Raw genomic sequence first — 21,941 nt, forward strand, 5'->3', positions numbered from 1 at the left:
GACACTCATGGCCTCAGTAACATATTGTCATGCACAAATGACAACTCATTCTAATAACCTTTATCATATAAAAATTAGTTAATCAGATGGGAGTTGGAGGGGGGTGTAAAGATAGATAGGTTGGTTCCTGTTTCACATGTAAAGGAGTGTTAATCTGTAGGAGTCATTTATCTTTGATGTAATTTCCCAGATGTTGCTGCAGGTGATAGCAACTATACTCAGTGGTAACCTCTCTCTCCACAAACACATGTTTTTCTAAAGAAGTTGTACTGTTCACATTAGCTACAGCATGCCTTAAGTTTGCCAGTTACTGAGAATCTTAACCAAGGTATAGCATCCAAAGCTGCTATATGTAAGCTCAACCAGACTGGTTATTTTTGCTGATTTATACTACATCATTTAATGTTGCTTCTTGATACTTGACATTTCCCCTTCCACATATCCCAACTTCAATTTAAAAAAATCAGTAAGGGGGCACATTTTGTATTATGTGTTGTGATGTGACTGAGCCCCAGCCCAGTGGATGTGTTTCTTGATTGTTGCAGTCTTTATACGTTTGGGTTTTTAAATATTTTAATTTTTTTCTATGCAGGTAAATTGGTGAACTTTAAAGCTGCTATTGCTGTGTTTGTTTCCTGAGAGCAAGAGTCCCTTCTCAACCTGTATGGCCAGATAGTTTCCTCCAGTGCCTCTTTGTGTGTGTGTGTGTGTGTGGGGGGGGGAGACCTTGCTCTAAGGAAACAAACAGAAATGCATCATTATAGCTTTCAGTTCTGCACTGTAAGTCTAATTTTTTTAAAAAAAAATCTTTAGCACATTAGGGCAAAATAGTAGGATTCTGTTCTCCATAAGATGAACCTTTCATATATGTATATGCTAGTCAACATGAGAAGAATTTCAAGTGATATTCATCCCCTCTTACCCAATCTTGAAGCTTTAATCACAGACAAATTTATTTGCTGTTTTGTCACTGAGTCTCGAGTGAGATATAAATAGATGATAGATAGACAGACAGCCAGACAGGAGGCATGGAGGAAAGAAGAGGAATAGGAAAGATGATGGAAATGTACTGAAAATAGGAAGGGGGTTGGAGATCCAACACATCTATTTGGATTGTCACCACTCCCATGAGCCATTTCATGCTACATTGATCTAACACTATTAAGTTTATCGCACACCATTTCCAGATTGTTCTCAGCACTGGATGGGATCGGCATGGAACAGGCGAGAATGGGTGTTACCGCACAGGAGAACATTGCTGATGCCGCCGGGAGTCCCCAAGCCTTCCCCATCTGTGCTATGGCAGCCAATTTTGAAGAAAAAATTTGAACTGCATAGCACAGATGGGAAATGGCTTAGGGACTCCTGGTAGCACTGGTGGCATTCTCCTGTGCGGTAAGACAAGTTCTCGCTAGTTCCATGCTGATTCCATCCAGTGCCCAGAATGGTCTGGAAATGGCGTGTGATAAACTTGTATGATTCCTGCTGTGGCTGAAACAATGTCACATGGAAGAAGCAGCAAGCTTCTTTTCTGCTGCCCTAGAGACTAGAACACAGAGCAATGGATTCAAAGTACAGCATGCCTGCTCCATATGCAGGCGCGCCATACACAGCTTCCACTTTATGTGGAAGCCGCACTGCAATGTATTGAATGGCGTGTGCGCCTGTGGTGCACGCGCTCCACCACCACAAGCACAAGCTTCATTCTATTGAATGGGGCTTGAGTTTACATGGTATTTGCCTTACGTGGGGGAGGGGGCTGTACTGTAAAGGAAAGGAGAGTCTATCTAAATATTAGGATGACCTTCCTAACTGTAAGAGCTGATCAACAAGGGAACAAGTGTGGTGGAGTCTCTTTTTTTGGAGGTTTTTTAAAATGGAGTCTTGATGATCATCTGTTGGGAGTGCTTTGATTTTGTCTTTCTGCATGGCAGGAGGTTAAAATGGATGGCGCCTACATGCCACACTGCCAGAGTGCCCAGAAGCTGACTGAAGCCGGCATGAAGCTGGCTTCCAAGAGTCATGGTGTGGTGCATCTTGTGTTATATCGCCAAGCCAGCTGGAAGCTGGTTTTTCAACTCAAAATTTACTTTGACTCTTAAAATCCCAGAGAGATACAGTCACAAATATTGTCACCTTCTGACATACTTGTGTCTGGAAGTGCCCCGTGTTACTTAGCACAAGGAGAAAAATTAAAGTTTCATAGAAACCAATGAAGCAGAAGTATAGACAAAATGGTTTGTGCAACTGCTTCAGAGCTTGAAAAAGTTACATTTTAGGACTATTAACTCCTAGAATCCACTAGCTATGATATTTGGAAGTTTTGCCCAAGAACATGATTTTTCAAAGTTCTGACTTTGTTCATCTTGTGTTCAAATAAATTGACAAATGATTTTTATTTTCCAGCATCTCAGACGTAATTTCAAGGCAATAATTGAAACTCATTTCATAAAAAAAAACTTCACAGATTTTGCTGTAGTAAATTGACTACCTGTCTTATGATAACATTATTGCATTATTTTTAATTAACATGTGATGTGTTTCTTGTATTTTCATTTATATTATTAATAAAAAACAATGAAGGTGGGGAAAGTGGGAAAATACAGTCTCTCTATCATCATTTTACTAGTCACAGCATGAATCTACAAGTCATCCACCCTGTATCTTGCTTAGTCACATATCCTGTAAACATATGTCTTCTATCCCCAGTTCATTACTTTCAAGTTTGATATATTGGAGGCAGCTGTCTCTCACAGTGATGGAGCAGCACTCATTGGTACCCAATTTCTACCATTACCCCATCTACTTAGTCCTTCTCCTATATAATGCAATTATCTTTCCAGTAATTCTTCCATGCCTCATTCCACACTGCCTGGGCTGAAAATGTTGAGGGATAATCACCCTCACAGGCTGTCCTCACTTGTCCTGCCCCCAAAATGACCACTTCATATATATGGTTAACTACTAGTATTGTGGGGATCTTGGTAGGTGTGGTTTTGACCAAAATCTAGTCAAATTGTTTTTTCCCCCAAACAAATGGGAAGGGTGCTCCAGGGACTGGCAGGGGGCTTCAGTAGGCACAATAGTGGGGTTCAAGGATTGTCCTGTTCTAATGACTTGCTATTGCCTGGACCTAGAAGAGTGTGCTTATCACTTCCAATTTATTTTCTTTCATAGAATGATTACAAAAAGCTGTCAATGCAGTGCAAAGACTTTGTGGTTGGACTACTTGATTTGTGTAGAAATACAGAAGAAGTGGAAGCTATTCTAAATGGAGATGTTGAACTGAACCATGGAGAGCATGGACGTCCTAGCCTTAGCCGCTTAAAACTTGCCATAAAGTATGAAGTCAAAAAAGTAAGCTCTTGACTTCTTAAAAAATAGCTGATTGGGTTGGGGATATTTCCATTCAGTCCTTCTCATGTACTTCATCCTGTTTTTGTTGTTGTTGTTGTTGTTGTTGTTGTTGTTAATGGTCTTTGAGTCCACCTCAGCTCATAGTAATCCCATGAGTGAGACACCTCCAACCTCTTCATCCTCAGCAGCTGTGCTCAGGTACTGCAGACTCAGGGTGTTATTTCTTTGATTGAGTCTATCCATCTGGTGTGTGGTTTACCAATCTTTCTACTGCCTTCCACCTTTCCTAGCATTATTGTCTTTTCTAATGAGTCCTGCCTTCTCATAATGTGTCTGAAGTGCACATGGATGTCCATTCTGGTACTATAGAGCAAGTAACACAAATACCATGTGTGTGTCCCTTACAGTCGGCAAGCAAAAATTTATCTTGCTGGGATTTTCTGGACATTTTGCAAGTGCTTTTCTCCTTTACACACCCTGTACAACATATACTGTAGATGAAGGTCCATGGCTTCCGTGACCTCAGAAAACAAAATAATTAAATGACTCATCCCAGATGGTTTTCCTCCTTTCCCTTCTCTGCAGCACTAAAGCAACAGTTCAGAAAACTATTGTGTGATCATGCACTAACTAAAAGATGATTAAAGATATTACAGAGGAATAAAAATATGCCAGTTCTGTACTGTTAACATGAAGATTATCTTACCTTTGTTCTCATATGCCTTCAAATCATCTCTGACTTACTGTGACCCTTTTTAAGCCCCCTTTTTAAAGGCAAGATTCAGTCAGAGGAAGTTCGCCATTGTCTTCCTGTAAAGATGAATGTGTGTGTCTTGCCCAGGGTAAACCAGTGGGTGTTGTATTTTCATGGCTGAGTGGGGATTTGAATAGAATCATAGTCCAGCATTCAAAACACTATACCACACTAGCTCTCTAGTTGCTAGTCCCAACTAGAGCAAAACCATTGAAGCAATAGGATTTATATAAGTATGGACCCACCACTCAACTGTTGATTGAGTGGAACTACACTAGTTGCAATTAGGATAATGACACTATTTTCAGTTACTCAATTATAGAAGTTATTAAGCTTCTGCTAAAAAAGTAAAATTGGAAAATGGTTAGGTTCAGAAACCGAACCTTGGCCTAACTCACCAGAAGATTTTTTAAAAAAATACTCAACATATATTTTATATCCAAGAAGTCATGATCAGAGTTGGTTTGCCTCCTTTGTTTTTCTGTGTCAAACATGAAACATTTAAGTTTATAGAAACTGAAAAATAAGTACTTAGCACAAGATTAGGATTTTTTAAGAGGAGGAGAGACTGAAGCTCTAGAATGACTCTAACGTCTACTGGATGCATAATATGTGGAAGCTCACTAAATTTCATCTTCTGTTTCACCTCAGTAAAACAGAGGTTTCAAAGGGGACACAAACATAGAAGTGGCATTGTAGGTTATATCCAGTAATATTTACAAAATTTTCTGTAACGGTAAAAGTAGCAGTTGTGGAGTTGTGAATACACAGTCTAAGTAAACTCCAAATGAAATTCATGAGTGGAATAACTGAAGAGAAGTAAAGCACTAATGTCAACAAAGAATCTGCTAGACAAAGCATACTTAACAGCACAATGCTGTGCATGCCTTCTAATAAGCTCATAGGACTTACTCCTAGGTAGGTGTGTATAGAACTACAGTCTAAATACAGCTATTAGGATACCGTGAACTTTCATTTTCAGAAGAGATTTTCAGAAGAAAATGAAATTGCTAAAAATTAATTCCACCATGTCTTTTGGACAAATAATCAAGCTTTCCCTTCCATATATTGCACAAAGATGTTTCTTCTGTCCATACTGTTTCCTTTGTAATCGTGGCCGAAAGATTAATCTGATTGTTTCTCCATTTTTTGCATTTAGCAGTCTGATTTTGAACTAAGTGATAGCTTAGTGGTAACCTTTTCTTGTGCTCCCTTTCTTTGTCGTTTAGTTTGTAGCACATCCAAACTGCCAGCAGCAGCTCCTCTCTATCTGGTATGAGAATCTGTCAGGTTTACGACAACAGACCATGGCCGTGAAGTTTTTAGTGGTTCTTGCTGTTGCTGTTGGGCTGCCGTTCCTGTCAGTGGCTTACTGGATTGCTCCATGCAGTAAGGTACTAGTTGGTTTGGTGCAAGGTCACTGCAGTCCTTTTCACAGTTTCTGTGTTCCATGGGCTAAAACAAAGCAGACACACAAACTTACCAATGCTTCAGTGGCAAGATGTTTACTGTAATGAAATGATGATCTTACATCTTGACATTCTCTGTAAAAAGCTACAAACACATGGGCTGGCTCTTTTTGTATAGTCCCAGCTAGACTAGACACATTCAGTTGTTGAATGAGAATCAACACACAGATAAATTCCATTGATTCAATGGTTGCTCTCTAGTTGGGAGCAGGATAGCAATAGGATTTCAGCCAATAGGTTAACTACATTTTGTTTTTAATTTGTGATAATAGCAGGAAATGGGGAGGGGGGGATGTGTCCAAAAGACAGCATTTCTATTATTTTTGCATCTGTGCTATGCATTAGCTTTACATACACACAGACACACACTCTCTCACACACTGTCATTTCAAACCATAAGTCTGTTAAACTAGAGAATTTGCTTGTAATGTTATTGAAAATAAGACAGCTTGAAGCTAAGACTTGTTTTGATATAACAAATCTGTTTAAGCCCTAGAGCATCAAATGTTATGACAGAAGCATCACAAAAATGATGTTATGCTAGTATGGCAGTAATACTACATGTCATTGCAAGCAAATTTACCAGTGCAAACATTTACATTGAAGTTCAGTGGAAGTTCAGTAAAATTATTACCAAGTCTTATGTTTGGTTCAGTAAACATAAAAGGACTAATTGGTTTTTTTAAAAAAATTATTATTATGGCATAAGTGTTTATCAGCAAAAGTATGTTTGGCATGATTATTCTGTTTCTAATGAAGTAGGCTTTTGTCCATGAAAATCTATCCCACTGCGTGTCAGGGGGCAGTAGGTTGACGGTAGAGCATTTTCTGCAGAGCATCTCAGATTCAGTGCCTGACATATCCAAATAGGATTGGAAAAGATTCCTGTTGAAAACTCTGCTGCCAGTTCACATGACCAGCCAACAGTCCAAACTAACACAAGGCAATTCTCTCTAACACTCAATTATTTTGCTTCATCTTTTCTCATGCTGATAATCAACAGTGTGAACAGATGCTTCCACACAAATGTTTGATAGTGCAGAGGCTGGCTTCATATGGTCCTTCTGCTTGAAGATAGGGAATTTAAGATGTCTCTTTGATAGAGATAATAGGCTCGTGCTGTTCCTCTGAATTTCATCTCTGTCTCCATGTATGGGCCAAGGCTTTGTCTTCTCACAGGCAGCCTTGAAATAATTCTTTTATTCAGTTACTAAATCAGCCTGTTGCCTTTTATGGGCAATATGAAGTGTGTTCAGATCCTATTTATTGTTGCCACCCATATCCTCAACTCTAGGAGCAGTAAGATCAGTAGTTCTAAACATTGTATATGAGAGCTTAGTGTGTGCACACCCCTTTCCCCATTTCTCTTTATCTTTCATGCATGTCTCTTACTAATAAATGCAAAGTACAGTTCATTACAATTGATATAGAATACTGTGGTTTAAGCAGCCCCATCCAACCAGGATTGCAAATTGTGGGTCGATGGTGAAATATTTTCTCAAACTGCAGTTTTATAATGTGGATATCACAATAAATATTGGTTTGATTCAAAGAAGAAATACATCCTCCCCACAGAAATGAGGCAGAGGGAAGGAAAAAAGGAGGGAAGAGAACATAAGCACAACGTTTGCTCACAGTCCTGCAAACCACTTACTATATTTATTGTCTTTATTTTAAAATAAAGTTTAACAAAGGATCATCAATGGAAGAACATAAGAATTCTAGTGCATCTGACTTAAAACCAACCTGGTCCAGCATTCTGATCCTACAATGTCCAACCAGGAACTCCACAACCAAGGATGTGAATGCAACAACACCCTCCCACTTATGCTCCCTAGAAACTGGTATTTAGAGGCATACTGCCTCTAGTGCCAATACATTATATTAATTGCATTGGTATTCTGCCTTATCCCAAAATGAGATCCAAGGCAGTATTATTATTATTACCCTTTATTTATAAAGCGCTGTAAATTTACACAGCGCTGTACATACAATCTTTTAATTAGGCGGTTCCCTGCCCTCAGGCTTACAATCTAAAAAGACACAACACAAAAGGAGAAGGGAGTGGTGGAGGGGAAGGGGATGAGGGCCAGCAGTTCTTCTTTACCTCCGAGGCCTGGACCAAGGCAGATGGACTGGAGGGAGGGCTTGGCTTCTTAATGGATGGGTAAACTTCCTCCAGGGAGGCCTGTTGGAGTTAGCCTGCCTCTCTAGTAGGATAATACATATAAAATACATAGCAATACAGGAAATGATTCAATAAAACAGGCAACAAAAGAACATCAAATAGCAAGTGACAGTTATGCAATGCCTGGGAACGCTTCTCTGAACAGGATGGTCTTCAGCTCTGTTTTGAAGCTGGTTAAAGAAGTGATGGCTCTTGCTCGCAGAGGAAGAAGGTTCCAGGAGTGAGGGGTGGCAAGTGAAAAGGGGCGAATCCGAGATGGGGCAGAGGAAATCCTGGGCTGGGACAGCAGACCTTGACTACCAGAACGGAGGGCCCTAGTGGGAAGGTGAGGAGAAATAAGGTCTGATAAGTAAGGAGGGGCCAGCCGATGGAGGGCTTTAAACGTCGACAGCAGGAGCTTGTACTGAATACGGAAAGGGAGTGGGAGCCATTGAAAGGATGCCAACACAGGACAGATGTGGTCAGAGCGGTGGGCGGATGTGATAATGCGTGCAGCTGAATGCTGGACAGAGATTAAAGGACGGAGGTGAGAAAGAGGAAGCCCAGTCAGGAGGACGTTACAGTAATCAAGTCGTGAGACCACTAGGGCATGGACCAGGATCTTGGCAGTAGAGGCGGAGAGATATGGTCAGATTTTGGCATTGATTGCAAAAGTTAAAGGAGAATTAAATATCACTATTATTAAAAACATGGTTAAAACTACTAAAAACACTAAAAACACATTTACAACATATGGCCTGAACAGACAGGCCAAAATAAAGCTGCTTCAGCTCACTTTGGAAGTATGCTGTTTAAATGACACACACATCTTAAGAGGCCAGAAGCTGTGCTCCATTCCTTAGCTGCTTCCAGCCTTTAAGGACATATGCAGCATTTAAACAGCATACCTCCAAAGTGACCCAAAGCAGCATTATTTTGGCTTATCTGTTCAGGCCCATAGTTTCTTTAAAATATTTTTTTTAAAAAAAATACAACACACCACATTACACACACACTAAAGGTAAACATTTTCCCTTGACAAGATTGTCTACTCATGACTGACTGTATGTGACAGTTCTCATCTCCGTTACTATGCGAAAGAGCCAGTGTTGTCAAAGACAACTCTGTGATCATGTGACCAGCATGACTGCACAGAATGCTGTTTACCTTTTCCTAGTTACTTGCATTTGTACATGCTTTCAGACTCCTAGGTTGACAGAAGCTGGAACGGAAGCTCATTCCATCACGTGGTGCTTGGGCCTTGAATTGCAGTGGTATCTCAACCACTGAGCCACCATTACACACACACTATAACACTATAATTAAAATTCAGAAGGCCTACTTAAATAAGAATGTCTTCACCTGCCGGTGGAAAGACCAGAGGGAGGGGACCAATTGGAGCTGTCATCGAAGGGCCTGGGAGCAGCCACTAAGAAGAGTCTCATGCCTGCAAGGGTGGTGAAAGAGAAAATCCTCCATCTGCAGATCTTCAGACATGCCCTGGCTTGTATAAGGAGGGTTGGCTAATATCTATTGAGAGCCTTATCTTACATGAATTTGTCTAATCCCCTTTTGAAATTGTCCATTTTAATAGCCATCATTATATATCATTGTAGAGAATTCCAGAGTAGGAATGAAAGCATTTTCTCTTGTTTCCCATCTGAAAAATGGGTTTCCCAACAGCTGGGGAAATGTGTCAGGAAAAATAAATTGAGCAGCAAGACTTTTCTACAGTGTTCTCCTTATAGACAAGCATTTTGAAGTGTTCTACAGGATTTTTCTAGGGAAAAACATGGGTTTTTTTGTACAACAACAGATACTTCCTACATATTTTTCTATATGGAAAATAGGTTTCCTGTGCAGGAAATGTGGATTTTGCATCAGAAAACCTATGGGTTTTTGTGCACAGAAAAATCTTCAGGAACACTTAAGAATGCACAAATATGGGGAGAACACAGAAATATTGCTTTTCCCACAACAGGGAGAAAATTATAGTTGTGTTTGCATGCAAGGATAAAATAGTACAGGATTTACATTCCCATTCCTTGTACCCAGGGCTCCAGAATTGAGATTCAGCCTCACAGGTCACTCCACATACTGAGTGAATTAGAACCTCGCTTCTAAAAGCTCTTGCTACAGTAAATTTGTTTAGCCTTGAAGATGTCACAATACCGTGTTGCTTCAAATTCTTACAATTCTGTGGCCACTTAATTCTGTTAGTCAGTTGGTTTTCTTTTATATTCCTCCTTCTTTCCAGTACTGTATCTATATTTGCTTGCTCCCCCCTCTCTAGCACCAATGCCTCTGTCTCTGGATGTGAGCAGAGGCAGATAATCAATTTGAGAAGAAAACACTGCCAAGGTATTTTGTTTATATTGTTTTCAAAGTGTATTTTAATCACTCCTGTCTTTAACCATCCCCTTGGAAGCTTTAAAAAGGAGCTTGTCAGTATCAAGAAGATTTACTGTGAAAAGTGATCATTATGTGACTGAAAGGGCTAACTGATAATTTTTAAAAAGGAAGGCAAAACTATTTTAAGGCTGCCTAAACAAACATATTGGGGAGTAAGTTCAATGGAATTCAGTGGAATGTACTTTTGAGTAAGGCAGAGTCTCCTTTAGCTTTTGAACAGAGGATAAGACTGAGGGAGTTACTTCTAATGGGGCTATCAGAGACCAATCTGCCCATCAATTGGATTTTCTGACCCTTGACAGTGTTCATCTACTAATTTTAGCTTCAGCCACTTACTGTTTCACAAATAATTTAAATTTCTTTTGAGATACTAATATTAGTATATTGCTCTACCCTCCTATTATTTCCTCATGTAATTATCTTTTTTAAAGCAACTCAGATTCTTAATAGTGCCCTTCACACAGTAACTTGGAAATTTAATTTTAGAAATTAAGACTAAATGTTAGTCACTTTATTCAAGAACTTCAATTTCCAGCTTTACTTTGGGTTGCTTACTTATATGTTAGCACATGGAGTAAGTCTGCATTGTAGGCTAAGAAAATTAATATTACTTATAAATATTCTATTATTAATAGAATGGTCCCTGAGATCCATAATCCAGTCTTCAGAGTCTGTTGGGCTACACTTCTAGGCTACTAGCAATATTTTTTAATTAAATTAAAATCAATTAATTTAAGTAATTTATATAGAATCATAGAGCTGGAAGAGACCACAAGGGCCATCCTGTCCAACCCCCTGCCATGCAGGAAATCTCAATCAAAGCATCCCCGACAGATGGCCATCCAGCCTCTGTTTAAAAACCTCAAAAGAAGGAGACTCCACCATTCTCCAAGGGAGTGTGTTCCACTGTCGAACAGCCCTTACTGTCAGGAAGTTCTTCCTAATGTTGAGGTGGAATCTCTTTTCCTTTAGTTTGCATCCATTGCTCCATATCCTAGTCTCTGGAGCTGCAGAAAACAAGCTTGCTCCATCCTCATTATGACAACCCTTCAAATACTTAAACAGGGCTATATCATCTCTTAACCATCTCTTCTCCAAGCTAAACATCCCCAGTTCCCTAAGTGTCTCCTCATAGGGCATGGTTTCCAGTCCCTTTACCATTTTGGTCGCCCTCCTCTGGACATGCTCCAGGTTTTCAACACCCTTTTTGAACTGTTGTGCCCAGAAATGGACACAGTATTCCAGGTGAGGCACTATTAGCATATATACTCGACTATAAGTAGAGAAAGGTGTGCCCCAAAATTTACCCTAAAATTCTGAGTTGACTTATATACAGGTCAGTACATTAAGACTACTTAGAAAAGTCCTGAAACAAGCAAGCCTGATGCCCCACGCTTGGTGCCTTGAGGCATGTGTTTCTCTCTCTGTGTGTGTGTTTGTGTGTGAAAGAGGTTCATAGTCCGATTTGCAAGGCTTCTCTTCCTCATTTAACACCATTTCCTTCCTTTCCCAGTCCAATCTGCAAGGCTTCTCTTCCCATGGAATAAACTCCTCATTTAACACCACTTGCTTTACTTCCCAGTTTGATCTGCAAGGCTTCTCTTCCCATGGAAGCAACTCCCAATTTAACACCACTTGCCTTAGTTCCCAATCCAATTTGCAAGCCTTCTTTTCCCATCAAAGAAACACCCCATTTCCTTCCACTTCCTTCTCTTCTCAATCCAATATTAAAACCTCTCCTCCAGCACTTGGGAGGTCCAGATAAGGAGAAGTAGGGACAGAAGTGATATTTTCCCCTTTCCATCCTTTGTTATAGCCCCTTAAGTTTTATTATTATTATAATTATTATTGTTGTTGTTATTATTAACCTTTATTTATAAAGCGCTGTAAATTTACCTCCGACTTATCCAAGGGTCATATAAAAATCCATCATTTTGACCCTGAAGCCTTCCTTCAACTTATAAATGAGGTCGATTTGTACACGAGTATATACAGTACGCCCCTTGATCTAGACACTATACTTTTATTGATATCCTGCCTTTCTCCTAAGTAGGGATCCAAGGAAACTTAGCAACAAGGTTAAAACAGGATACAGTTAAAAGCCTTAATAAATGAAAGAAAAGATTAGGTATCATATTGTAATACCAATAATTTAAAACCGTATAAAAACATATAACAGTATAACAATAAAGTGTAGCATATATACTTAAACCATTCTACTAATTCTTGTCTACAGTTAATTACCATATGCCTGTTTATTATATTTATTTATATCCCTCCTTCTTGCCAGACTACGGCCCAAAGTGGCTTACAACAATTAAAAAACATTGTTTAAAATCCACAAAATACAAAACTGAACAATTAAACAATCAGGAAAACCAGGTTAAAACAAATATCAACATACACACACACCTGCACAGTGATTAGTAATATCCAGCATGTTGTGTAAGATGGACTTTATATAATCACTCATCAAATGTCTGTGAGAAAAGTCTTTGCTTGTCTGGAACAAAAAAGTGGGGGAGGTATCTATGGTCCGAAGAGGCCGTAAGCTGTGCCAAAGCCACGATCCAGTCCTAAGGACTGGAGTGCAGCTTTGGGGTAACTTCCGGACATTTAGTACTCATGCATCATTTAAACAGCATACCTCCAAAGTGACTCAAAGCAGCTTTATTTTGGCCTGTCTGTGTGGGGCCTATGTAACTTTTATGGGAAGGGAGTTCCATAACCTGGAGATAGCCACTGAGAAGACTCTCTTTTGCGTTCTCACCAGTCTCCCACAGAGATAAGGCCTTCCTCAGCAGATCTCAGAGGCTAATTTGTAAGGGAAAGTAAGGTTCTTCAAATAACCTGGAGCATAGCTGTGTAGGTCTTTAAAGATCATATGCAGCACTTTGAAAGGTTTGTACCTGCAGATGGAAGGAGAGCAGAGCAGGGGCTAGGTTAGCTTTCTGTTGGAGGGAATTCCACAGCCTGGGAGCAGCTACTGAGAAAGCCTTGTCCTGTGTCCTCACCAGACAGGCCTGTGACAATGATGGAAGACATAATCCAGAACCTTAAGACTTGAGTAGGCTCATGTAGGGAGATGCACTCTTTCTGTTAGTCTGAGCCTAAACCAAGAGGACAGGCTGCAGAATATTCAAACCTGAAGCAAGCACCCATGAAATTCAGGACAGTAACGCTGCCCAGATGTTGTGCTTAGGAAGCCTACAAGCGAGCAGCTGGCTGTAATAAGGTCCACACCATGATGGGATGTAGTTAAACTTCAACTCACAGCATTCCTAGCTATATTAGTGAATGATGAAAAATACTGAGAGTTACAGGCCAACCCCATTTGTGATTTCCACCCTGGTTTGTACTCTCACAGTGCTGTTTTATGTATATAAAAGAAAACTAGAACTATAATATCATAAAACTTCAGATTATGCAAACAGTATTAAAACATTAGGATTAACCTAACAGTAAAAGTGAGAGCAACTGATAAATATTTTGTAAAACAAAGCTCCATAACATTTTCCAAATGCAGACTGGAATAAGAACACCTTTAAGGTTCTTATGAAAGTAAACCAAAAATACCTTCTTGTATAGTTGTGTATTATTATTCCTATATGTCTACTGGCTTGTATAAATTGATTTTTTTTTAACATTTCAGGATTTGTGTGCTGTGTGAGTACATTTCATATGGAATAGGAAGGTGAGCAGTGTAGGTTGCTAGAAAAATATTGGGGTTTTGAAGTTAATATTTCATTCATTAATGATGTACCCACACTGCAGAAATAAAGCAGTTTGACACCACTTTAACTGTCACGATTCTTATCTTATATAATCCAGGGATTTGTAGTTTGGTGAGGCACCAGACCTGTCTGACAGACCAGGTTGAATATCTCTCCAAATTACAGATCCCATAATTCCACAGGATGGAGCCATGACAGTTAATGTGGTGTCAAATTGCTTTGTTTCTGCAGTGTGGAAGAGCTGTGAGTCACCTACTCATGCCATCCATAGTACTAATAATACTCATCCATAATACTAGTATTATGAAACCTTAGCACACACATACCATCCTCTGGGGAATTCTGGGATTTGTACTATTTTTGAAGCTCTGTAGGTATCCGGGTATTTACATACAGTCCCAGCTGACAAAAGATGAATTCAGGTTTTCTATATTTATATAGGATGATCTCATAGAACACACCGAAGAATTTTGTCTGGACATAGCTATGGAGGGAGATGGGTGCGGCCAGATTCAGTGGGTCTTTTATGTGGTGTCCCCTCCATGTGGAATGCCCTTCTTGAGAATGCACATGTATCTGTTTGTAAATGAGCCTTAAAGATCTAGTATTCCCATGCTGCCTTTAACTGAATGGAGACACATATTTTATACTGTGTCCCCCCCCCCCCCCAATTTACTGCAGTAGCTGTTTTGAAGTTCAGCTTTGTTAATTGTAGCTCAGACTTTTTATCATCTCCTTAACATGTTTTGCTTTAACATCTTATTCTGTAAACCACCTTGAGAGTCTTTGTCTGGAAGTGGAATACAGAAATACTTTAATTAAATAAGCAGCCATTTCTGTGTCTCTGGGAAAACGTAGCATTGCCACTTTCTAGTCTCCTATTCAGCCTGTAACTATCAGAGCTTGAAGAAGTTACATTTTACACCACAGTTCCTAGAATTCTCCAGCCACAAAGCCACTGGATTCTGGGAGCTATAGTCAGAAAAAGATTTCCCCCCCTGGCTCTGGTAATCCTTAAGTACCTGAGTGGTTTGAATGGCACACAGATAGTACATAGGTCTAAAAAACTGTAAAAGGGTAATTAAAATTTGCATCAGGAGGTAATTGTTTTACACACTGCACCTCTTCCTGTTTATGCAAGATATCTGGCTGTTGGTTCTTTTTGCTAGCTGCTACTTTATCACATATGTGCCTTGCAAGAATGTGATGCAAATTTAATTTTAATTTTTTGCAGTTGGGTAGGATAATGCGTGGACCCTTCATGAAGTTTGTGGCACATGCAGCCTCTTTTACCATTTTTCTTGGGCTATTGGTCATGAATGCAGCAGATAGGTTTGATGGCACCAAGCTGAAGCCTAATGAAACCAATGTAGATGGTGGAAAGCAGCTGTTCAGGATGAAAACATCATGCTTCTCGTGGATGGAGCTGCTTATTATCTCGTGGGTAATAGGTAAAACCCTTTCCTCTAAATTATGTTTTATAACCCGAGCACATGAATGCATCTCTTAGAGACAGATTAATTTTGTAATGGCAACACATGAGATACAAAGTGAAAGATTTCCGTCTCCAATTTCTCATTCATTTCTGCATATCTAATGTGAAAATTGGGTCTGCAAAATGAGCATAACTTTTTTCCTCTTAGTGGGGTTTTGTCCACTCATACAGTTATGTGTTAAAGCACCAAAGGAGGACATTGTTCAGAATGCTTGATTATATCAGATGATCTACTGTTCACAGCAATAAATGCTTTCTCAATTGGATCCTATACAAATTAACCTGATTCCCCAACACAGCTGCCACTGATTTGAACATTGAATACACAATTCAGCCCTAATTTAAACATTTGACAGCCACATCTTAAAACATCCTGTCTCTTTCAAGTGACATGTTGTTATTAATTCAGTTGTAATTTACATTTCAGAAGCTTAGAAAAAAGAGTTCAAGTTTCAATGTCTACATGTATTACTCTCGATATAGATATAGAAGGTAGTACATCTTCCTTCCCCTCCAGAGCCTTATGTGAAAAAAGTATTATTTTCAAAGTATCCAGATGATGAATTAATAACACACATCAAGTGGAACCAACATTATTTCATTTCAGGCTACGTATCAAAATAAGAATTAGAATTTTTTTAGCTGATAATTTTTGTTTTAAAAAAGAGAGCTGTCTGTTACAGGCAAGATAAATAACACAACACTAATGAGCATATTAAAATCTTCTCAGAGTACTGGAGGATACTAATATGCAACATCAGAGAAAGTTGACTTAGTAAGAGATACCTTTCCAGATAATTAAATGTTGTACTGTAGGAGCTTAATACAAAATGTAATAAAAATTAAATGAAACAAGATCTGTATGAAATGAAAAGAAATGAGTGAAGACTGTAAAATATAATACATTATAAAAGATATGAAATAATCACAGACATAAAACTTTGTTATGACACATATTCATTCATCTGAAATGAACAGAACTAAAATGCATAGTTAGGTTGCTACATGGCAAACCAGAGATTGGTGCTGTACTTTTAACATTTACCATGGAGGTAAATTTAATCTTATCTTGGAATCTAAGCAGGGTCAGCCCTGGTTAGTACTTACATGGGAAACCACCAATAAATACTGGGTGATGTGGGCTATATTACAAAAGAAGGAACTGACAAAACCACCTATGAGTATTTTTTGCCTAAGAAAACTATGATATTCATAGGGCTGTCATAAGTTGACAAGCGACTTGAAGGCATATACATATACAGCGCAGAAGAAAGTAAGGCTGCTATACTTCATCTCCCATTTTCCCCTTCCTCATTAGCTCCTTTCCTTATCCTCAGTGGCAGCTAGTGGCTCTTTCCAACCAGAAAGGGGATGAACCCTCCCAACTTGAGTATAGGGTAATACCTATACTCGCTTAGGCTTCATCCACACTGTAGAAAGAATCCAAGTTGACTCCACTTTAAGGACCATGGCTCAATGTTATGGAATTCTTGGAATTGTAGTTTCTGTCCAAGAGCTCTGGTGCCACAACAAACTACAGATCCGAGGATTCTATAGCACTGAACCATGGCAGTTAAAGTGGAATCATCCTGGAGAATTTCTGCAGTGCAGATGCATCTTTAGAGATCTTTAAAGTTCAGACTAAGAGTCTGTGCAGACTGTCCCTGAAGGGGTGGCCTGCAAGCTGCCTCCGTCTTCACCACATCAGGGCCACGGCAGCTGCATCCTGTGGCCCTGATCTGGCGTTGTAGCCACTGGCATCACTGCTACTGGTGCCACAGCTTTATGATGCTCCTTCGGTGGTGCTTCACCTAAATGCAGCCCCAGAAGAGTGCTGTGATGCCGCACACCATGTGGTGTTGCTTGTGGTGTCACACCAGCCTGAAGGCAGTGTCGGGGAGTTTAGTCACCATGCCCTGACTCTGCCCCCAGGCCAGCCAAAGTTGCTGGTCTGCATAGCCTCTATCTCCTGGAATAGAATGATATGGAACTGCCACTGTTCGCTTACTGTATAGCAAACCATAACAAACAGGGTTTTTTTTTTAAAGAAGGTCATGGCAGGGAGTTTCAGGGTGATCAATAATAAAGTAAATATTAGGTTTAAAAGAGCTCTACCAAAAAAAAACACAGTTCATGAATAATAAAATATTAGAAGAACTTGAAGCGGATTCTTCAAAGCTTCCCTTTCCAATTTTCATTGATGTATCCCTCTCTTTCTCTTCACATGTTATCACTGAGTTCAGTTCAACTCAATCATCCACAGCAATGCTTGGCTTCCAGGCCTGGCAGTGCAAACAAAATGGTGCAGTTGATGGTTAGGTTTCAGAACATGGACTGGTAGTTAGTAGCATGAGCTTTTGTAAACTTGAGCTTACTTCCTCAGATGCATGTTAGGAAGTAAGCTCAAGTCTCTGAAAGCTCATGCTGCCAACTTCTTTCTTTCAGTTAGTCTCAAAGGTGCTACAAGATCTCTTCTTGTTATGATCATCGTCATCATTATTCATACCTTCTTTTTTCTCCAAGATTGAGACTCAAGGGAACATAAACTAAAATGACTGCAATATAGTTAAAATATGCAAAATGTCAACAGTAAAACAGAATTAAGCTATTAACAACATTGAAATAATCTAAAACAAGCCTTTAAAAAGCATAAAAAGCAGTTTAAAATGGTTCAACTTTAAACAATACTGTACCCTCTCAAAAGCCTGTTTTTTAAAAAAATGTTTACTCCTAAAAGCCTGTTGGAATGAAAATGTCTTCATGTACCTAACAAAAGGGTATAAAGTTGAAATCTATCGTGTATGATCTCTCCTTCCTTACTTCAGGTATGATATGGTCTGAATGTAAAGAAATTTGGTCTCAAGGTCCCAAGGAATACCTGTTTGAGTTGTGGAATATGCTAGATTTCGGTATGCTAGCTATTTTTGCAGCTTCATTCATTGCAAGGTTTATGGCCTTTTGGCATGCTTCCAGAGCTCAGAACATTGTTGATGCTGATACAGACTTGACAAACTTATCAAGTGCAACGTTGCAGCCAAACATAAAATACTACACTTTGGGTGAGTCTGTATATGGAGAGTTCTGTTTTGTAGACCTAAGAATTATGCTAGTTTAATTAGTTTCAACGAGTTAGTCTATATAAATGAAATGCAAGGTGGGTTTGTTTTCCTGATTTACATTCTATATGGATTTTTGATTATTTATATATTAAAACCCATGCAATGTAAAATGTTTCCTTCGGGTGCTTATAATGTTCTTTCACTCCTAATGGAAGTGAATTTGGCTAGGATTGCCAGGTGAAACAAGGAACAGGGCTCCTGTACCTTTAATAGTTGTGTTGAAGAGGGCAGTGGGGAAAGAGGAAGACCACATACCAGATGGATGGACTCGGTCAAGGAGGCCAGCGGTGGAGGATAGGATCTCTTGGAGATGTATCATTCACAGGGTCAACATGAGTCGAGGTCTACCTGAAGGCAGTTAACAACAACAGAAAAGGGAATTTTTCGCAGGAGTTTCTTGTCTTCTAAGCAACACCTGCTAGTGGGTTAAAATTCTTCTAAGCAACACCTGCTGAAACTCCCTCTTCTGCACAACTATTAAAGGAATAGGGGCCCTACCCCTTCTTTCCCTTGGCAGCTCTTTGCTCTGGCTAGACTTCTTTTCCTGCAATTCTTTTTTTTAAATTAGTAGAATATACTTATGTTCTCTTTTTCTGCTTCCTCCAGATGTGTGAGACTACAGATAATATACCCCATGCTAGTATGGCCTTCCCTGTATTGGCTGGTGATGGTGGGAATTTATTTATTTATCTGGTTTCTATGCTGCCTTTCTCCCAGAAAGGGACCCAAGGCAGCTCACAAATAAAAATTCTAGCAACATCAGCTAAAACCAATATAAAATTACAAACATTAAAACCACACTAAAACCACAATACCCACCCCATATAACTAACACTCCATATAAAAGCCATCACATCATCATACATTCAAAGCCTGCCTGAATAAAACCATTTTTTCTTGCTGAAGAAAGGCAAGCACAGAGAGGGCCAGCCTTGCTTCTCACAGAAGGGCATTCCAAATTTGTAGTCCATCAATTTTGAAAAGCACTATTTGGGGAGAGGCTGTTCTAGTTCCACGGAACTGAAAACATTTGTACAACCTTACCATAGATCAGACCTGAGAAGTAACAAATTGCAAGCAGTGTAGTTAACTGTAACTAGTTACTTTGGTGCATCATACATGGCAAAATGTCCCTCTTCAAAAGTAATGTAACATGCAAAAGAAATGTTATTTTGTTTATGTAATGTGTAGTAGTTTCTAGTTGCTTGCAAAAATTGTTTTTAAAGGGCACATCAAGGGGAATTATGCTGCCTCCGAGTGTGGTGGAGTCTCCTTCTTTGCAGGATTTTCACCAGAAGCTGGATGGCCATTTTTTGGGGAGTGTTTTGATTGTGTATATTCCTTCATGGCAGTGGGTTGGACTGGATGGCCCTTGTGGTCTCTTCCAGCTCTTTGATTCTCAATTTGTTTGCCATTCTCTTATCAGTCCAGAGGATTTTTTCCCCTCTCCAACAGTAGTGGGAAGCAATAGGAAAATAGCAAGTAGAGCTGTAAGTAATGTAATAAGTTACTTTCCTCTCCAAATCAGAATGAGCAATAGTGACAGGCTACTTTTCAAACATTGTACAATAATAAACAACCGGAATAAATTACTTTTAAAAAGTAACTTTCCAAGATCTGAAGAAACAGATAGTTCTGCTTGAATTTCAGGTTAAGAAGACCATTCTGTAGTGACATAGAAATCTCTGTAAGCATTTGTATCAAAGGAATACCCTGGAGAAAAGTTTAGCCAGAGGAAAGGGTTATCAGTTGAAATAAAAGTCAGGCTCCCATTGCTTTAAATGGGAGGAAGGGGAATAATCTGTGGGCCTTCAAAGCCATCCTTCCTCATCTCTTGCTGCAAATTGTTCTTAAGACATGAGATAAATTGAGATATAAAGCAAATAAATATATAAATAAGAAGGTATGCAAACTTTTTGTATATCATCCAGCTTCTCTGGATGAAATAAAGAGGTTTTCAGTAATCTGGAGATACTACAGTAACACCTGAATCTCTCTCTCTCTTCTCCATCCTTATTATATGAACAGTTTTTAAACAGCAGTGCCTCCTTTATTGCACATGGGGAAATGGGTAATTGGTTTAAAATCATGATGCCTTTTTCTGTTATTCAGTGCTAAAGCAAAAGCATATACCTATATAATAATAAAATTAAATTAAAACACTTTTAATGAAACATCATTGAGCATTAAAATCCAGCAACTATTAACCAGAAAATGAGCAACACTCTTTAAAACTATTAACACAAGCTGCAGCTGATCCAAAAATAGCTATAGCAAGAGCAGATGGAATGAGCAAGGATTTTACTGTTATATAGGGATGGAAAGAATGTTAAAAATTTTTTTAAAAAAAGATTGAAAAACATGTTGTTTTTTAGTATTGAGAAACTGTGACAAGAAGAATCCTGTACTGATAAGAATCTTCCCATGGTTTTGTGTGGGTTTTTCAGGCTATGTTTTAGAAGAGTTTCTTCCTGATGTTTCGCCAGGTTGTTTTGCACCGCAATCAGGATCCTCTTTGCATGGAAAATATTGTTTCAGTGCAGAAATATTAATTTCTACACAGAAAATGCTGTTTTCTATGAAAGTCAACTGTCTGTGAATTGTATGCAGAATAAATCCCCAATTATAACATTTTCTGAACAGAAATTAATATTTCTGCACTGAAATATTTTCCACACAAAAAAAGCTGTTTCCTGCACAGAAAATGCCAATTTCTATGCAAAACAACCACTTGTGACTTTTTAATAACAGTAAGACAGGAGAGGATTAACTGGGATGTCCCTTCCAAATTAGGACAATTGAATGGTATGCCTTAGTATTTGGTCAGGTAAATATGGGGTCTATATTTCAAAAATGTTAAAACCAAAACTCTTGTATTTTTTTTTCCAGCAAGAATAGACTGGGATCCATCTGACCCTCAAATAATATCTGAAGGCCTGTATGCAATAGCTGTGGTTTTAAGTTTCTCAAGAATCGCATACATTCTGCCAGCCAATGAAAGCTTTGGACCCCTGCAGATATCACTTGGTAGAACTGTGAAAGACATTTTCAAGTTCATGGTCATATTTATCATGGTTTTTGTGGCCTTCATGATAGGAATGTTTAATCTGTACTCTTACTACCTGGGAGCAAAACAAAATGAAGCATTCACTACGTAAGTTAATGTTGCTGAAATGTGTAGATGGTTTTATTGGAAAGCACTCAGTTGGATTGTGCCTAATAGCTATTGTACAATTGATTTACGATGAGGAGAATGTAAATATCCCTCCCCATCATCTGCGTAGCCATGATGTAGAATTGATTTCCCAGTAATATTTTCTGATTGCTGGTAGTAGTGATGCATTCAAATATCAAGCAAATTTAGTCTAAAGTAATTCTAGAGGTACTTCTACATGAATGGATGCAGCAGTAATTGGTATTTTTCTTTAGTTTGC

The 21,941-nt window shown here is 39.0% G+C and overlaps 1 protein-coding gene across 2 annotated transcripts in view; it reads left to right on the forward strand.

Moving 5' to 3' along the window:
- Window positions 1–21,941, forward strand: part of TRPC6 (transient receptor potential cation channel subfamily C member 6) — a 124,626-nt gene that overhangs the window by 83,117 nt on the left and 19,568 nt on the right. For both annotated transcript variants that reach the window (XM_089512775.1, XM_089512776.1), the window contains exons 3-7: window positions 3,178–3,357; window positions 5,341–5,505; window positions 15,128–15,344; window positions 18,214–18,447; window positions 21,397–21,661. In XM_089512775.1, the coding sequence (XP_089368901.1) occupies window positions 3,178–3,357; window positions 5,341–5,505; window positions 15,128–15,344; window positions 18,214–18,447; window positions 21,397–21,661 (1,061 nt within the window). The remainder of the gene's footprint in view (window positions 1–3,177; window positions 3,358–5,340; window positions 5,506–15,127; window positions 15,345–18,213; window positions 18,448–21,396; window positions 21,662–21,941) is intronic.

This window comes from Sceloporus occidentalis, unplaced genomic scaffold (genome assembly GCF_023333645.1).
Source record: "Sceloporus occidentalis isolate IW3139 unplaced genomic scaffold, rSceOcc1.0.p SCAF_2, whole genome shotgun sequence".
NCBI classification, from domain to species: domain Eukaryota; kingdom Metazoa; phylum Chordata; class Lepidosauria; order Squamata; family Phrynosomatidae; genus Sceloporus; species Sceloporus occidentalis.